Source organism: Olea europaea, chromosome 7 (assembly GCF_002742605.1).
Source record: "Olea europaea var. sylvestris chromosome 7, O_europaea_v1, whole genome shotgun sequence".
NCBI classification, from domain to species: Eukaryota; Viridiplantae; Streptophyta; class Magnoliopsida; order Lamiales; family Oleaceae; genus Olea; species Olea europaea.
In genome coordinates, this window is record NC_036243.1 from 17878427 (window position 1) to 17899023 (window position 20597).

Sequence of the window (20597 nt, forward strand, 5' to 3'; positions counted from 1 at the left end):
CATTTGACATGATTTGGAAAGCAGTAAATTTAGAGTGTCGGATGATTAGTTGTTAGTTTTCTTTTCAGTCCTAACTTAGGTTTCCCTACAATTTTATTCCTTTCTATTCCAGTTTCACAGGTTTTAATACAGTCAGTTGAATAAAGGGTATTAGAGTTTCAAAATCACATTCTATAGTAAAAATTTGAGGCAGATTGTTTTAAGCCTTGATATGTTTGTAAGTCATATCTGGAGCAATAAGTTAGTTTTATTTAGGACTGGTCACCTGTTTTTAAAGTAGTCTCCGAGTTGAAGTAGAAATTTTTTGAGACTCTGTAATGCTAGCTACTCCTATATGTGATGTCTAAGGGATCATATGTTCCTTAGTTGTCTTCCATAATTATTCTTCTTAAATTTCAGCGCGCTTAATTATTTCCCACATCTTTAAACCAATTTGTTCAGTGCACAACATAAAAAATATTCAAATCCAGTCTATTTTCCATTTAGAAACCTGACTAAACAGGGTTTTGATTCCTTTGGGTTAAAGGAAATGTTTGTGTGATATTTTAGAAGTACTCATCAACTCCGAGAAACCTTAACCTTACATCTCTTATTTTGCTAAATCGAGCCTTCTACACTCTACATCAGGCCTTGAATTCTACAGTTTCGTTAGATTTTTTCTTAGCACGTAATGCTCTTATGGCATAGATTTCGTTAATAGATAGACCAAGTAAATGGTATGGTTGGTAATGGCCGACCATCACACTCGGCGATCAGCAAAATATTCTACCTGCACTAGATGCCCAAGGATTCCAAAACTGAACCAATCAATTCAATATGTGGCATACGATCTAAAAGACTTGACCAATCACTGTTGAATTTTAAGCAATGACCTGAATCTGCCGTTCTAAAATCCGGGAAATCAACAACAGATACTAACCAACATAAATACAACGTGCTTTGACAACCAAATGGAAATAGATAAAAGCAACAAAAACGAAAAATCATAACATCATCAGCAAGTGAAACCTTTCTGATCTTTAACATTTTAGTATCGAACGCTGGAAACTCCCGTAATATCAATCCCTGCTTTTATTTTCCTTTCATTCTTAATTAGCTTTCACAGTTTACTTGCCCCTAACCTATGCCTCCCCCAAAATACTCCTTTTTAAAACGGAGAATGGATTATGGAAGAAAAACTCAATCAACGAATTGAATACGGGAATTAAATTGATAGGAATATTAATCGGTTATGTTTCACTGTACAAGAGTTTTACGAACGATTACCTCGTAATCTTTCATTGCTGTCAATACCAGTGCTGTGCTTCTTTCACAAAAATCAACTTTCTTCTCCTCACGGTCCTCACCAAATTACTCGATTATTGCTCATTAATATACTTGTGCTTCTTGAACTTTTTTTTAGTTGCAATTTTATCCTTCATGTATTAATCACTTCCAATCGAGGACTTCATATTTAATACTGTATGTAAAAATGCTAATATAAATTTCCCGTGCTCGAATTTTTTTGATAGCTGGGTGATCGACTCTCACAATGGTCGGGCAACGTAACAAAATTCATTTACGTTTAGAATAGCCTATAAATATTTATGTGAGAATAACAATAATATTCTTTAACATCATTAGTATTAAAACATTAGTATAGGTGGTACTAAGGTAGTATTAAATGAGAAATATAATTAATTTTATCACTTAATTTCACCTTTCAATTGAGTATTACTTAACACCAACTAAATTGGAATGATATATAGCTCCTGTTTGGCCCCCATTAAATTTCATTACATTACATTTCATTTTTTTCCCATTTTCATCCACACAATCTTCCATAAAATAATATTATACGCAAATTAAAAACTTTTCATTCTTTTTCAACCCTCTCATTTTTCAAAAAAATACTATTCCAACCATTTTCACTTCTAAAAAATGGAGGCCAAACGGGGGCATAGTAGTGTTCTTTTATTTTTATTATTATTATTTCTTAATGGGTTTGTTCTCCTTAAACGATATTGTTGAGAAGGGGTACGTTGAGGTTATTGGACTCGTATGGCTGAGTGGAAGAAGACAAAGGTGCACCAATTTCGTGCAATTGGATGCAGTATATCGTATAATAGACATGCCACAACTTTTGTGGAGTACTATGGATGATGTGGTTAATAGGTTTTGTCAAAAGCAATGAACTTCTAATTTGAGTCACTATTTTTGACATTAGCATTCGAGGTCCAATTCTAGAAAAATTGAGTACGATACCCTTGTTGGAATATTCAGGTCGTTTTCAGTGTGGCATTTGAGAAAGGAGCATGTTATGTGTACAGAAAAACTTACCTAAATTTTGATAGAATTAGATGACAGTGATAGAAAACAGTTTTTGCAGTCAATTATTTGTTGCCACCACGACATCTGTATACAATTACGATAAAAATTTTATACAAATAGATAAATCCTTTGTGGAAAATGATGAGAAGACTTGAAAATTGTGAGTGTGATTTTGATTTTAAAAAGATGTATAGTATGGAATGATTCCGATGGATTGCTAAAATTTTTTTGAAGTTACGAACATATGACCAATGAGATTGGTCACCGTTTGTATATTAAGCAATTCTTTTTGGATTAAACTAAGTTAATGGCCGTAATTATGCATTGCCTTCAACAACTGTGTTACCGTTAGTGATGAATTTACTGTACATTTTATAACAAATGGATCGAACATAACCTCCCTTACTTTGCTTTGCTAAATGCTCCTTGCTATAAAAGTTTAATCTAAAAGATATTATAATTGATCAAAGCACTTCTATAAAATTATTCAAATATATTTAAAAATATTTCTTAATCTCAACGGTATTCAATACATCGAGTAGGGGGAGCATTTTTTCCCTTGGTCGGTTCGGCTTCGTTTCCTTTTCAATTTGATTTCCGATGCTACCCTAAGTTCTTTTTCGTTGTGCATTGCACTAAGATGCACTATATATTTGACTTCATTTTCCATATGCTTCAACAAAACATAAGGGGTAATAACATCTAAATTTAAATAATTTTATAAATACTTTCCAAAAATTCATAGTTTTAATGCAACTCCAATATGAAAAAAATGTAATTTTAATTCAATCTATCGTAGGAACTCAAATTTTTTCTTTGTTTTCGAAAGTGGTCGATCATCAGAATCTAGATCACTTCATCGAAGATTATTGAAGATAATTAGATTATAAATATTACATACAGTTTTTTAATATATATTGTTGTATAAATTTTCTTAAAAATTAATATTTGATCTGGATTTTACGCCTACAATATATTTTTAATCATTTATTTTTTTTATGTCCCTATTGGCTATTAGTTGATATTGAGTCTTTTGAGTGGATTTTTTTTTTATTGTTGTCTTGTTTAGTTGTTTTTTATATTGTTATATTACAACAACTATAAGTTAGGTTTCTATACTCTATTTTATCTATTTTTCAATTTGATAAGTAATTTTAATTTTTATACTTTAAATATAAAGAACCAGATCAGAACGAAACCAGAATCGATTGGTACAATTTCGATTTGATTCTGTAGTTGGATATGGAATCAATGATTCCATTTCTAATAATTTCATAACTCTTTTCGAAATTAGATCGAACTAGACCACATCAACTTTTAAAATCAAGAAATACTTGTAGCATTTTTATTTGCTAATATGATTGGCAAAGAAATATGAAACGTTGCACGTCTACGGCAACTAGTCCATTATTAATAAAGGAATATCCAATATTTGAACCGGAATATGACCTTTCTTTCTTTGGAAAAAAAAAATGAAACGTAAGTAAGTTAATAATAATTATGAACGCTACAAAATATTTGATTAAAATTAATGTTTGATTTTATAAATTTTCTAGTCATTGGAAGCTAGAAATTAACTATCTCTTTTTTTTTCATTATTGTTTTTCTAAAAAAAAAAAATTAAGGCTTCACATTTTAAACAAATATATTATAATATAATCAAATAAAAAAGAAGAGTAATTAATTAACGTATTATTATTGTATTGAGGTTGGCGAGTGAAAGAGAAGAGAAAAAGGTTGAGGGAAGGGGAAAAGATGGGAACGAGAGAGAAAGATAGAGATCTAGAACGCCTTATACCGTTGCCTGTGGGAAGCTTATCAATCTCAGAAAATGGATGTTCCAAATCTTCTTCTCCTTCTGATTCTCCTCCCGCCGCTGTATCCGCCGCCTCCCTCTCGCATCACTCCGGCAAGGAGGTCATAATTACTCCTCCTTATCCTATGCAATGCATGCACGTAAATTAAATATACGTTATTCTATTTTTATTTTTATTATTTGTTGATTCATATGTATATGATCATCGCTTGAATTGAATGTGAATAAAGTTAAACGGAGGAACCCTGATTAATCGTTGGGTTCAATTTAAGAGCTGCGTTTACGGTTCAGTTTTTAACGTTGTTCGTTTCCTCTATGGTGAATCGTTTCTATTGGAATTATTTTAAAGGAAAATTATAAATGTAAGTCTACATTATACGATACTGCAGAAAATTGGTTGAGTGTAATTTGTGATTTACTGCGATTGGAAGGTGTATTTGTTATGTTCGTTTTAAGTCACTGTTGAATTTATCATGTATAATGAAGGATTGTTTAAGGTGACTCGAGAGATTTCCACATTGCAGGCATTTTGCAAAGTGATTCGTAGTTGGGCTTCGAAAAAGTTCATGACAGGATGGTTAGTTTTTCGTGCTTTTCCCTTTATTATGTGCATATCAGGCCACGATCTATATTACAATTACTGTTGCAAAGAAATTAGCATTTTTCTTATGCGCAGAAACATAAACACTTTTATTGGTTGATTTTTGGCAGCTCGTAAATCAATTTAAGTTAGCTAACTTTTTTTTAATCGAATTCATCACGTGCCTAGGTGGGGGTTTGCCAGAATTCTGATCATAGATTCGATAAGAGAGAGTACACAAACAAGGGGGACTTATCACCTCCCCTCCAACATCACATGAGAAAAATTTAAACACGGTACTCTACCTGAGTACCTCCGTTACAGGGAGCTATTATAAATTATATAACCTACAGCGGTTACAAGCAATAACTAGTATTTTAATAAAAGATTGTCACTTCATATCCTGTAGTAAACATATTCTCTTGACAATGTACTTAGCTGGGGATTTATTTGTTTCACTTTATGCAAACTGATACCACTGGTGAATTAACCATTAACTGGTCAGAAGATGACGATAAATACCGTCGAGCAGAAGCATTAATTATAATTGACTTACTATGCTAAACAATCATCAATCTACTATATTCACGTTTAATGTTTAATGAGGAAAAAGCTCAGAAATGGGAAGTTAACAATGAATTTGAAAGTTGGCCTTCATGTTGGGGAGTTTTGTATAGACAGTATAGATTATAAATAGATAAAAATGAGTGGTAAATAAGTGGATAATACATGTGGATCCCTCAAAATGTGTAAATAAAAAGTAGCTTGATAAAAATGTATAAACACGAGTCAAACATTGGCTGATGACGCATTATTGGCTAATTTGCACACTATAAAGAACTGAGTATTTTATTGTGAATACATTAGATAAATGCTTTATTGAGATCATTAATTTTGTCTTGGCCTTCTTTGTCCTGGCTAATTTACACACTATAAAGAACTGAGTATTTTATTGTGAATACATTAGATAAATGCTTTATTGAGATCATTAATTTTGTCTTGGCCTTCTTTGTCCTGGCTAATTTACACACTATAAAGAACTGAGTATTTTATTGTGAATACATTAGATAAATGCTTTATTGAGATCATTAATTTTGTCTTGGCCTTCTTTGTCCTGGCTAATTTACACACTATAAAGAACTGAGTATTTTATTGTGAATACATTAGATAAATGCTTTATTTAGATCATTAATTTTGTCTTGGCCTTCTTTTTCCTTTTGTGCAGGGTGGGTGTTGTGGGGTGGTTGTTCTTGGAATTATTTTTCTTTCCTCGTATACTGGCAACATTCTTTACAACATTTGATTTGACGTCTTTTGCAGTGTCATCTTACTTCCCATAGCCATCACATTCTATACCACTTGGTGGTTCATTCATTTCGTCGATGGATTCTTCTCCCCGATCTATTCTCATCTGGGAATAACAACTTTTGGTATGTACGTTAACCATTGGATCTTGTGCGTCTATTCCACAGACGTACAGTTATATGAAGGCTGCAATCTAATACTACGTTTTCTGCCCACGGTACTTTAAGAACAAGTATGAAGTGTCATTTAAATCGCTCTAGGGAACAATAAGCAAACACTCTTTACAATCGAATTTCCATGAGTGGATATTGTATTTTTCTTGTTCTCTCTTCAGGAACTGCCATTGTAATGTCACTTTGTACCTATTAACATAGCAACTGCTTCTAATTTTGGAAAGTTATTTCTAACAGGACTTGGTTTTATAACCTCAATTACTTTCATTTTCTTGGTTGGAGTATTCATGTCGTCGTGGTTGGGCGCCTCTCTTCTTGGATTGGGAGAATGGCTTATAAGAAAAATGCCGATTATGAGCTATATCTATGCTGCTTCAAAACAAATTAGTGCAGCAATTTCTCCAGGTAATTCTATTTACCATCAACTACAATTATATTATTTCCTGTGCCTATTGATGATCGTAATAGCGATCGCTTGTCCAGACGAGAATTCTCATGCCTTCAAGGAAGTAGCCATTGTAAAGCACCCTCGTATCGGAGAATATGCACTTGGCTTCATTACATCTACCGTTATTCTCCGTAAAAATTCAGGTGCTGAGGAGCTCTGTTGTGTCTATTTGCCCACCAACCACCTTTATCTTGGAGATATATTCCTCATTAATTCAAAGGATATCATGAGGCCTAATCTCTCTGTTCGAGAAGGCATAGGTAAGAATCTTAACCAAACTAATCGCATGTTAGACTTGTTATGTTACATGTATGGCTGTGCCAAAAAGCAAGTCAGAAATACTTTATAAGTCACTTATTTTGCATGCATGATTTTCAAAGTTAACTTTTATTCACAAAACTGACTTTTCTATTTAAGCAAAGCCAAACATGCTCTTAGCAATACTATTTCTACTTTCTTTATTGGCGCAGAGATTGTAATTTCTGGAGGCATGTCAATTCCGAAGATTTTGACTATTGTAGATGCACCATCCCTACTTTCTCCAAGAGTTGGGAAATTTGCAATACCGCAACATTAGCTAACGAGATCTATAAATGTTGACAGTCTAAACTCCCAACATCTCGACCATTGAGTCGAATTTATAGGATTGTTAGAACTTTTAAGTTGCATACTAGAAAAGCTTGGAGTACTGGTCTTCAATTCATAGAGATCTTTTCTTCAAGTCCAGGTATTTTGATATGTTTGTCTTTGTAGTTTTTCAAAATTATTCAGTTAAGGCTGTTAGCTAGTTGTCTCAATTGCTAGCTCAAATTTTGTGCTTAAAAAGATATTTAGACCATGAAATGATTACCACATGATGCAATAAGAATTGTATGATGCAGCATAGGATAGGCCCCTATGCTATATTGCCAGGTTTCTTTTCTTTTTCTTTCTTACCATACATGAATTTCTTTCAAATTAGATTTGTATAAATATGTTATCACCATTGAGTTATTTGGAATGGGACGTTTTAACATGTTATCACATATCTAGCCTCTGTTTGGCTTCAATTTTGTGAAGATTTTAATCAACATTTTGAAAGTTGGACACAAGGGTATGTCCCATTTCTGCAGTCATTATCGATTGCACAACCCAACAAATACTAGAAATGCCTGTCTGCAGAAGAAATTAAACGTGAAAGGGCACATTGATCATTTTAATTAATTCAGTCGATTGTTTCTGCCACCTTCACTGAACAAATTATTGTATACCAAAAACAAAATGAATTAAGATTTTTGGCCAAAATCTCTCCCAGACAAGCGCCTAATAGTTGTCTTTTAAATATAATGATTTTGACCATCATACAAGATTTTCACTTTACAATCACACGTTTTCACAATCCAATCCAATTTTGGCTCTGCGTGATGGACAAAAGACAATGTAGGCAGAAAATTTTATGTATAACGATTATGAGTAAATTTAAATGATTGAGTATTACACCAAGAATTGACAAGCTGATGAGTTTTCAAGTTAGCTTGCTTTCTTCGCTCCGTGAATGAGAGAGAAAGTCAGAGGAAAATAAACGATCCCTCTTTGCAAGATCCGAAAGTCCATCTCTCTATCATTTTCTCGTGTCTTAGTCTAATAATCATTCCTCGCCCTAGATCACAAACTATCAATTTCATAGGAGAAGAAAGCGGTAACTATAATTTGGTTTGATTTCATTCAGGTAGATGTACTTTAATTTTGTTCATTTTGAAAATTAAATTTTTGATTTGATATCATTCGAGGTAATTCAGTCTAGAGTAATGAAATTTAACTGTATATTTATTTTTTGAATAATGCTACTTGTATATGATGGAGTTAAATAACGGTTTACGTACAAATGAGATGTCAAAAGATAGTCGGAAGTTTTTTTTTTTTTTTTTAATTTGGCCGAAGCAATTTTCACCCAATCATATCTCAGTAATATCATGTATATGTAAACCATTATGTATATATAGTACAACCATTATTTTTTGCCTTGTGTGGTGAACAAATGCTCTTTCTTTATGTTATTAATACTGTTGTTTTAAATTTTTTTTCCAAAACATTTGAACTTTCATCTTTTAGCCACTAAATCCGGCATAAGAAATTCTTTTATTTTTTTTTTATTTCTTGATCTTTATCAATTTTTATTTTTTTGATTAAGAGATGATGAGTAGAAATTTTCATCAATTTGGGAGACTTCTTGTAAAATTGTCTTATACGTGATCCTCACAAAGTTTGATGAATGCACACATATATTCTGTTGATATTTTAAGTTCTCAAATCTAATTATATATACCCCTTATTTGATCCTTGTTTTCAATCATAAATTTTCTTAATAAAATAAATCTTCACATTAACTAAAAACATTTTTCTACTTCTAAAGTCTAAATGTCAAGGTCAACTAAATGATATTAATTTCTCGATTAATTATAGTTGCACTAATTATTGTTTGTTTGATAAAATCCCCAAATCCATTTTAGACTAACACCATCTTTAAAAAGAACTTTGCTACACGTACATTGACGTGTACATAAGGGTGTCCATAATGGACACTAGGGGCCTCCCTAGTGGAGGGGGCGCCTAGTCCACCGACACCCCCTCCAATAAGGGGACGTCAGGTGTCTATTATGGACACCCTTATGTACACACCAATGTACAACAAGAATAATCCAGCCAAAAAATAAAAGTAAACAACCAATTAGGTGAAATTTCGGCACTTGTGAAGTAATTCTCCACACATTTTATCCAAGATATCGAAATTGCACGCTTCGGGTAACTCACTGAATGTCACGTTATGTTAACTTTGATAATTGAGTGACCAATCATGAAATGATTAATAACCATAGTGACCGAGATAGTAATAAAAATGTTGTCATGGTTCGTTTTAATTATACATAAACTTAATGAAAAATAGTGAAATTAAGCATTTGGGTTTCATTTTTAAGGGAATTTGTGCAGATGGTATATAACCTATGAGGTTGCTATGCAAATGGTCCTTAACCTTCGTATCTTGGAACAAACAATCATTACTTTCCACTTAATTGATGGAATTGATCATTTTGGATAGTTTCCACAAATCACCTTTTTTCTTTAAAAGAGGCAATGCCAAGATTACTGTTCATTTGTGGGTTATTGTTTTCCCACTTGAAATTCCTCGGTTTCGGCTACTGTTTACTAATTGATAGGGTTGAACATGATCCGAATCGGTTCGATTTTAACGAAAATCGAATTGGACCCAAAATTTTCGAATATTTAGTAAGTGGAACAATTTAGTCCAAATTTAATTATGGAATCGTTCGGGTTTGATTCCATTTGGTTGGGTTCGGTTCAGTTCAGCTCGATTTTCAGGTTTCATATTATAATTAAAAAATTTAATATTTACAAAAGTACATTAATTCAACTAATTATATGTTCAATCTCAATTTTTACAAAATAACGTAGTCCAATCTTATATGACTTTTTGTAACTCTCTTTGTTGAGTTATTCATAGATTTGATTGTTAAAATCACTGGAAGATGAAGATAGCGAGCTCATAAAAATTAAGAGAGACGTTATCGAGTTTCAATTTGATTTCTCCGGAACGATAGAAATGACACTAAGGTAAAGTATCAGATTTAGATAAAATTTAGGTCAATTTGACTAAATTGATTTTGAACCGAAAATTAGAAATAGAAAAATCATATTGTTGAGTTTTTGCTAAATTAACTAGTTAACAAATTTATTTATAAAAAAATAATTTGACTTATTTAAAATAAATTAATTAAAAAAATTAGAGATATTCGATTTTTGATCAAGCACCAAGAATCGAATCGAACCCATCGATTTTTGATTCAGATACTCGTTCGGATATTTAATTTAAGAAGAACTGCTCGATTCGATTCGAAATGTTTGTCCAAACATAAGAACTTATTTGTTTAATAAATATCCTTTCTCAAACTGTTCATCATAAATATCTCCCTTATAAAATTTGATTCCCCTCCCCCCCCCCCCCCCCCCCCCCCCCCCCCTCCCCGCCCCATATTCCTCACCCCCCCCGCCCCCCGGGTACTAATGACGAGACCAAACCAAACCCTAAAGAAAGAAGAAAGGCAAAATTCAAAACACGCAACGCTCGACTTCTATGGCCTTTTTGCTTACTGAATCTCACTTGGCAGAATCGGTATTCTTGTATCAATCTTTCTCTCTGTTTTTCTATTAAATTTACGGCTTTTAGACGCTCTTATTTTGCAACTGTGACAAGTGGTCCTTTATCATGTATATTAATTTCCTATAATCATGAACATATTCGTTTTAATATCACCAATCACAGTATTGGTCATGATTTTCTTCGCCTACTTGGTAATGCTCTTCTCCAATGTTTACATGTAGAAATACAGTAACGATATTCTTATTCGAAATTTTCAACTAGCTAGCATTTTCCTTAAGGAGCACGTCTCTTCGAGAAGGTAGGTTCTAATGAAACGGTTTCATTTGAATTTTAGTGTGTTTTGTTTTTGTTTTGTCCAAATGAAAGCATTTATTCTCTTTGGTAAACGATAAAGTTTGAAAATTTTGTTTATTTACTTCCTTTGTTTTCATTTTGACTCATACAAGATTGTGATTAGTATAATACAAGGTACATTTCTGTTTTGAACATATAGATAACTCCTATAGTTTTGTACAAAATCTACCAAAACATTAATGTTCTTTCTTTATTAACATGACAATGTTTCTTGTCTTTATCAAAAGTTAAGCTCTATATATTAATCTCATCACTCATGCTCATAGGACCTCTTCAGCCATCTCGCCACAGGTCCCTTTTCCCCTTGGCAACATCAATAATACTTTTCTTATCAAAGCCACTAAGCTTATCCCTCTTCTCGTTTTCCGTCAAGACTGCATTGATCGAAAAAATAGTATTTGCGGTAGCATTAGTTTGTGACCTTTGCTTAGCACAGGCTTTGGATCTTGTTCACGAGATGCATAGGGGTTCAAGAAATTATAAGCACTAATAATCTTATATTTAACCAATGATCGGTTCACTAGATACATAGGAGTACAAAGAGTAAGTATTATCCCTAAATTCAATCAACTTTAGACATAAATACTTGTATATATAATTAATGCAATTTAATGGCAGATCTATTATTAATTAATAGACAATTAAATAAATAATAGAGTCCATAGATTCAAATCTTTGTAATTTGTTAATCACAAGGAGTTGTGATTGTGAAATATAAATTACATCTGATTGAATCTCAAATCGTCCGTGGTCGTAAGTAATAACGAGATACGGATATCGTTATTACGGATAGACCATCACGTGTAACATTTCTTACTTGTGAAGTAAGTAGCTGATCTCACAAGTTAAAGTGTGGTGACACTTAAATGACACGTGGATGTTTTGTTATAGAATAAAACATTGGAGACTCGCTGAGAGATTTTACATATATAACTATCTGAGTGTCAGTGGTTAATCTCTAACGTTTGGTAGTGGAATTGGCCCTTAGACTTGAGGTCGTCATGGTACCTTATATGAGGACAATCATACTTTGGCAGTGTTGGATGTTGCTCTGCGAAGGGCCGCTAATACGACATCGTTTGGGTACGTCAAGAAACGTATAAAGGTTGTGATTGACCAATAAAGGATTCGTCACTCTTAGATAATAGGAGATTATGATTTGCGTTTCACTCAGTTAAGTCGATAACGAAATCCTTGGCCAAGGTGTACTCATAAGTCGAAAATGAGTTTTCGACTTATATTGACTTAATAGTGGAGTGAAAGATATGATCGATATTCGGGATTGACACAATTCCATATCTTGTAATTGATCGGATCATATTGACGAAGAGATTATAGTTTCACGGTAAACGAACGAGTTTGATTTTGTCATATCACATGACATTTTTCGTCACATGTATTGTCCTGACACATTGCTAGATGTCAATTTGGGATGACGAGTGTGATTTGATGATAAATTAAAAAGGTGTTTTAATTTATCAATTTTGATTAGATCAAAATAATATTTCACATCGTTAGGTATCGTGGTCGGGAATCTAATAGGTCGCACACAAAAGAGAATTGGAAGATTGCAAATTGCCAATTGGTTAATTTAACAATCGTTGGATAAATTAATTAATTGGATTTGTTATTTATATTCCTGAATTAATTAATTGGATTAATTAATTCACGGACCGGGTTTAATTAAATATTGGACCGGGTCGATCCCGTTTGAGTTTATATAAATACATGGATAGGGTTTGAGGTCCATATGGTTTTCATTATTCTTGCTGGCACAAGAGGAAAACCCTGGTAGCTGCAATCTTGTTTTCTGTGTGGATCACCATTGAAGGCTGGACAATTGGACAGTTGTGGGTGGCGAATCAAGATTGCTGGAACGAAAAGAAAAGCAAAAGGTTTCCAGAATTCTTCAAAGGTACAATCTTTATTACGATTTCTATCTAAACACAAAGGGATCCTCGGTGGGAATTGAAATAATTTTAATTTTCCGCTGTGCATGTATAAGTAGATTCTCAATAGTGGTATCAGAGTCTACTTTGTGTTTGTTAGTAATTGATTTACATATCATTGAAATCAAAAGTTGATTTATCATGTTTTTCTTGAATCTAGCAATTTCGAAAATTATTTTAATATTCGAAATTGTTTTGAAAGAAAATTCTTTGGATCGAAAAATAAAAATAAGATAAAAGATCTTGATTCCCCGGAAGCAGCCATGGCCGTCGGCGATGGCGGCTCGGTGCCCTGTCGCGCGTGAGGAGACGCAAGACAGCTTGCCCAAGGTGCAGCGACGTCGCACGTCACTGCATGTCGCGATAGTAAGTGCTATAGTCGGGGTTCGTGGCTGCTGTTGGACCGGGTGGGAAGAGTTGCGAACGGCAGAGGCGCAAGGGCAGCAGCGAGGTGATGCCGCATGAGAGCGGCATCTCTCGCCTCGAATTGAAGAGGCGGCGCAGGTGTTATCTTAGGGTTTTTAGGGTTTGTTGGTTTGTTGGTGACGGGCACCTGTGATACAAATAATGAAATTGAAGGCCCTTGGTTGTAATTTTTGAAAAGGGTCATTCTGCAATTTTTAAATGGAGAGCCAGTCATACAATTTACAAAATTGAAAGGACTAGCTATTAATTTAAAACATGGGTCAAATTGCAACTTTTAAAATGGTTTTGAATTTGAAATTTAAAACGGTGTTAAAATTATTTTTAAATGGGTTTTGACCTATTTTGGCTAGACTTTTAATTTTGACCCAAATTAAAATCTTATTTAAAAATTGACGATATTTTATATTTTCGTTAAAACTGGATTTTAACTTAAATATTAAACTTTTACCCTAATTGAATTTTATTTTATTTAGGAGTGTTATCCTAATTTAAAATATTGATTCAATTTAAATTAGATTTGGACTCTAATTTAAGGACTTAATTAAAATTCGATTTTAATTAATTTTTCACCCGAAGATATTTTTGAAATTAGAATTGGATTATAATATAACATAATTAAATTGTGTTGTCCTAAAATTTTATTTTATTTTAGATTAGAGTTAGACTCTATTTATGTTTAATTAAAATTTGATTTTAATTAAACATGTTCGCCCTAAAATCTGGGAATTAGAGTTGAACTCTAATTTTGTTATTTAATTAAAATTTGATTTTAATTAAATTCAACCGCCTTAAGTTTTGAAACTAGAGTTAGACTCTAATTTGATATTTAATTGAAATTTGATTTTAATTAATTAATCTTGCCCTATAATTGTTGAATTAGAGTTGGACTCTAATTCGGTATTTAATTAAAATTTGATTTTAATTAAACAAGCCCGCTAATTAAATAATTGATTAATATGATTAATTAATCAATTATTTAATTGTTCCGATCTATTTGTCTAAAAGTGTTTAGACAAACTTAATTGCTAGAAACTTGAAACATGTTAGAATATAATATTAGATATTAGATATTATATATACATATATTTATGTGGTGAATGTATTATTAGTGGACGATTATGGACTCGACTATATGGATGTGTTGAATGGTTAATTTTTATTCTTGTCGTTTTATGGGCCTACGAGCTCTTAATTTTTTTGGGCCTGTTAGCTCTTGATCATTTTTGGACCTGTGAGTCCATTATTATTATTGTTATTGCTGTGGGCCTGCGAGTCCAATTTCATTTAGGCCTGCGTGCCAACTAGTATAGGATACAGGTTGCAACTGGACTAATTGAAGAGACAAGAAGAGGAGGAGACCATGGAGATTGTGCATGGATACTATTCAATGCTATACCCCATAGAAATTGACCAACTAGTCTTCCTTATGGTTCGAGAAGACAAGATAGTAAATGTTCATTATCATCCACACTATTATATTATATTATATTATATATATATTTATTTGCATGGTAGATGTATAATAATATATATATGATTGTATTGTTGTTGATGAGACTTTTGAATGCAAAATCCCTTCATAAAATATTAAGTCACATTTATAATTGCCTTCCATCATTATAGTGAAAAATCAGAGTCCCAAATCGTCTCAACTATTTTAGTACACTCAAGGTTGGTCTATTAGGGATATGTTGACACTATGAAATATTAGATATTTCTGAATGATGGGTTCGACTTAACTAAAATTCATCTTTTGTTGAGTACACTCAAGGAGATAAATTGATAATAGATGGGATCCCAGCCCACTGGGAGTTGTATGGAGATACAATTGATAATAGTATCTACCCAAATGTTATATTAGGGCTTGTTGAGTACACTCAAGGTCTTAATATAATAGATGGGATCCCAGCCCACTGGGAGTCAAGCATGGACTCCATAAATTTATATAAGAGGGTCATAAATTTTATTTAAACAGTGGGAGCATAATTAATTTAATAAAAGTCCATGTTAAATTAATTGATGCATTTTATATATTATTCTTTCCTTTTTAGTCATTTATATTTATTGAATCGTGAGTAACCATGTATATTTGAGAGGCATATTGGATGCCAACAACCAAATTAAATCTTCTTGATTGGCACTGCAATTTGAGAATTGTTCTCAGGCATGAGAAAATTAGTTGTCCTTAAGTAACCATTTTCCAGTAACACTTGATGACGACTCAACTAAGAAAAATGTGGCTACTATAGTAAACATAGTGATGAGATAGTATTGCACGCATGTGATGCTTGCAACTAAGTCACTGAGTTACAAAAACAACTTGAGAGTATAGATATTAACACATAATTCTTCATTACAAAAAGTTGTATGATAATAATCATGTGTGGAAGGATATGAGACTTTCAAACAACAATACCAGTGCAGAATGACAGAGTAACCTTCAATCGATGCTTAGACAGTGAAGATGATTGACGTGGAGAAATGTCTCAATTGAGTTCAATCATAAACCATGAACTAAGTAGTGACTTGGTTCTGCAATCTATGTCAGAGAAAGTTATTCACAACTAATTATGAATTTAATGTCAATAAACTCAAATGCACAATTATTGAGTTGCTTAGTATGCTTAAGACTGTTAAGCCCAACATCAAAGTTAGTAGTGGGCAAGTCATTGATTCCTCTAAAGATATTAAGAGGAAGTCTAAAGAGCTTTGTGAAAGCGTCCAATATAGTTAAGACCGTCAAAGCGAAGGACAATGCCAAGTCTAATGACCCTTGGTTTCATTATAGAATGAAAGGTCATTGGAAGAATATTGCGTGGATTACGTCTACTTCACTAGTTTCTTAGGTATTTGATACCAGATGTAAATCTCATGTTTATACAAATATGGAGAAACTAAAAGGAAATAGACCACTGCGAACGGAGAAGTTGCCATACACGTTGGAGATGAACAAATGTTGCTGCATTGCCTGTATGAATATACATCTTGCCATTGCCTTTTGGTTTAGTATTGGAATTAAAGAAACGTCGCTTTATACCAACCATAGCTGGAACATTAAAATGAATTTCATGTTCGGACATGAATTTTTTTAATGTTAAGGACAATAGTTGTTCTTGTTTATTTTGATAAAGATCCTAATGATTATGGTAAATTACAAAATGATGTTTATATTCATACTAAGGATTCTATAATGAGTATAGAAATTAAAAGGCATAAATGCAATAATCTAATTATTACCAAAATCTAGCATGACAGACTTTGTCATTTAGATGAAATGTAATTTCAAAGTTATATAAAGATGTATACTTGGGATTAATTGATTTTGACAAGTACAAATTATATATGTCTGGCACAGTGACCAAATCTTCTTTTACTTGAAAAGAAGAAATGTCAGCATAATTACTGGTCTAATGCATAGTGATGCATATGGATTCATGTCAATCAATGTCAGGTAATATTTCTCTTATTTCATCAATGATCATGGATACTTGATGAAAACTCAAAAATGAAACTTTTGAAAAGTTCAAGGGATTCAAACTAAAAGTAGAGAAACAAATAGGTAAAAATACCCTCACATTAAGATACGATCAAGTGAGAGTATTTTAAAGATAAAATTTAGATTATCTAAGAGAGAATGAGATTCTCTTGCAGTGGACTCCTCTACATACACTACAGCATAGTGGTGTATCTAAAAGGAGGAATCGTTAACTATTAGATATAATGCGATTAATAACAAGTCATGCAAATCTCCTAAAATTATTTTGGGGTCATGTATTGATTGCAGTGTGCAATACAATAAATCATGTCCCATCTAAATTGGTTAACAAAACTCCATACGAATTATGGAAAGACAATAGTTCCAATTTATCTTATATGAAAGTTTGGGGCCATGATACTTATTTGAAGCGCCTTGAATCGTATAAGTTTAACACCAAATCTGATAAATACGTATTTGTGGGGATATTCAAAGCAGACATTTGAATATTAATTCTATTATCATGAAGAAAGTTCTAGGAGAGGACGGTGGGAGTAAAATAGAATTTGAAAGAGTTCAAGAGTCCACAGATATAGTTAACCAAGTAGATAAATTCGAGTTTGATCCCATATCAGATATGGGACATACTTTATATCAGGAAGTAAAGACTCTTGAGGACATGACAGCTCTATGTGAATCTAGTAGGATCATTGGACCTTCAAGAAGGTGCGAATCCATGATCATTAATCAGGTATTAGTGATCCAGGATAATGAACCTGCTAGTTGCAACAAAATAAAATCAGGTGTTGACTTAAAAGAGACAGCAAGAGGCCATGATACTCGAGATGAATTGGGCGTATGTGAACAAGGTTTGAACTTTGGTCGAACCTCTTGTTGGAATAAAACCCATAAGGTTTTGTAAATAGTTTACAAGGGAAGGGTCGATGTGGATGTGAATATCCATATATACAAAGCAAGGCTAGAAGCAAAGGTTAAGTGTAGACCTTGGTAAAACCTTTCTCTTGTGGCCTTGCTGAAGTTCATTCGGATTGTATTTGCAATAGTTGCATATTGTAACTAAAGGTTATGATAAATCTCTATGGAGTTGAAATCTTCGATTTGATAGAAAAGTCAAAGTGTTTGATTTTATCAAATTTGAAGACGAATTGTGTGTTTACAAGAAGATAGTGGGAGCATTGTCGTATTCCTAATATCATAGAAAATGACATCCTTATATTTCAATCGTTGAAATAATGGTTGTTAAAAGATTTATTCATGAACGATATGTGAGAAACAACTTGATCTATAGAGAGAGATCTAGAAGGTTGCTTAATTCGTCCCAATCAATATAAAATATTGAGAGGATTTTATGTGGAGAAATTGGTTTACTCTTAAACGGTGAGTTGGAAAGGTTCCAAACGTAAAGCAACCATTGATTCAATAGTAGAAACCTAATACATGATTACTTCAAAAGTAGCAAAGAGTTGCAATTTTGATCATGACGTTCATAAATGAACTTGGAGTAGTTCCTGATATTGTTAATCACATATCATTGTATTGTGATAACAATAGAGCCATTGCGAAAGCAAAGGGACTAAGGTCTCATCAATGATCCAAACATGTATTAAGTCGATATAATCTCATCAAATAAATAATACATAGAAATGACGTAAAGAGAAGAACAAATTCCCACATTTAACAATATTGCAGATCCACTGACAAAGAGTTGTCGTAGTATAAACATGATCGTCATGAAGACTTATGATATTAGATACATAAGTGATTGGATCTAGTGCAAGTGGGAGTTTTTAAGTATTATGCCCTAAGTCCAATCAACTTTGGACATAAATACTTGTATATATAATTAATACAATTTAATGGCAGATCTATTATTTAATTAATAGACAATTAAATATATAATAGAGTCCGTAGATTCAAATTTTCGTAATTTGTTAATCACAAGGAGTTGTGATTGTGAGATATAAATTACATCTGACTGAATCTTAAATCGTCTAATAACGAGATACGGATATCGTTATTACAGATAGACCATCACATATGGCATTTCTCACTTGTGAAGTAAGTAGCTGATCTCACAAGTAAAGTGTGGTGACACTTAAATGACACGTGGATGTTTTGTTATAGAACTAAACATTGGAGACTCGTCGAGAGATTCCACATGGATAACTATCTGAGTGTCAGTGGTTAATCTCTAACGTTCGGTAGTGGAATTGGTCCTTAGACTTGAGGTCGTCATGGTACCTTATATGAGGACAGTCATACTTTGGCAGTGTTGGATGTTGCTCTGCGAAGGGCCGCTGATACGACATCGTTCGGGTACGTCAAGAATCGTATGAAGGTTGTGATTGACCAATAAAGGATTAGTCACTCTTAGATAGTAGGAGATTATGATCTGCGTTTCATTCAATTAAGTCGATAATGAAATCCTTGGCCAAGGTGTACTCATAAGTCGAAAATGAGTTTTCGACTTATATTGACTTAATAGTGGAGTGAAAGATATGATCGATATTCGGGATTGATACAATTCCATATCTCGTAATTGATCGGATCATATTGACGAAGGGATTATAGTTTCACGGTAAACAAACGAGTTTGGTTTTGTCATACCACGTGATATTTCCCGTCACATGTATTGCCCTGACATATTGCTAGATGTCAATCTGGGATGGCGAGTGTGAATTGATGATAAATTAAAAGGGTGTTTTGGAGATTACAAGGCTACTAGACGAGAGGCCATCATGAAGGAAAATTCGTTGGTAAAAGCAACCAAAATTGTCGAGATCTGAGCGTCAAAATTATCAAATACGTACACGCACATGTGTATATAATATACACGCTCACGTCAAATGGGAGGAAAAATTAAATCAAATAGACAATTTGGAGATCGAGCTCGATCTCAAAAAATTGGGGGTTAAGTTTAGTGTGTTATTATTAAGAAGAAAAACAAAGAAGCCCTATTATGGCAGTGTTTCTGATGGATTAGTCTTCAATTGTATGCCCTATATTAATTTAATTTATTTCAATTTGGTTTGAATCCTAGTAAAAGATTTTGATTATGAACAATTACGTTTGTTTTGTATGAGATGAAAATTGACGCTTTTAGATTCAAATTTCTCGTTGCTGCTCTATTTAGTCGAGAATGGTGAAGATGAGTAATTTTCTGATTTGAAATGTGATCTGCATAATGAAGTTGAATTAGTGAGAAGGAAAAGATTCATCAAGAAATGGCAGGATTCAGAAAATGTGATGGAAGATGTGGGGTGAGATTGTCATTTTGGATGGGTTTTAAATAACAAAACTACTACTCATACAGAACCGGATGACAGAGTGAGGTGGAAAAAAAATGAATAAAATGAAATGACAAGACCCGGCCCAACCCATTGTATTTCCCCAATTCTCAGACAAAGCCCTGAGAAGCAATTCAAAGGCGATCGATGCTCCATCTCTTCTCTCCGTCCTATCTTCATCCTTTTCCTCTTCCAGCGTAGAACTCAACGCCGCCGTAACCAGAGTCCAAGAAATTACAGTTGTCCGATTTATCTCAGTAGTTTCCTTCGACCTCCGAAGCTATAACAACAGTCTTC

General features: G+C 33.0%; 2 protein-coding genes across 3 annotated transcripts in view; one reads left to right on the top strand and one right to left on the bottom strand.

Moving 5' to 3' along the window:
* Positions 1-1366, bottom strand: part of LOC111397242 — a 3960-nt gene extending 2594 nt beyond the window's left edge. The window contains exon 1 of one of the 2 annotated variants that reach the window (XM_023024064.1): positions 1267-1355. In XM_023024064.1, coding sequence (XP_022879832.1) covers positions 1267-1281 — 15 coding nt within the window. In that variant the 5' untranslated portion in view covers positions 1282-1355. Of the gene's footprint in view, positions 1-1266 lie in introns of both variants that reach the window. The other variant, XM_023024065.1, reaches the window with a different exon arrangement.
* Positions 1367-4027: 2661 nt separating this feature from the next.
* LOC111397709 (protein LIKE COV 1-like) lies at positions 4028-7545 on the top strand. The gene is made up of 6 exons (XM_023024707.1): positions 4028-4227; positions 4651-4703; positions 6027-6136; positions 6422-6589; positions 6668-6892; positions 7103-7545. The coding sequence occupies exons 1-6, from the start codon at positions 4066-4068 to the stop codon at positions 7207-7209; spliced, it is 825 nt and encodes a 274-aa protein (XP_022880475.1). The 5' UTR covers positions 4028-4065; the 3' UTR covers positions 7210-7545.
* The last annotated feature ends 13052 nt before the right edge of the window (positions 7546-20597 follow it).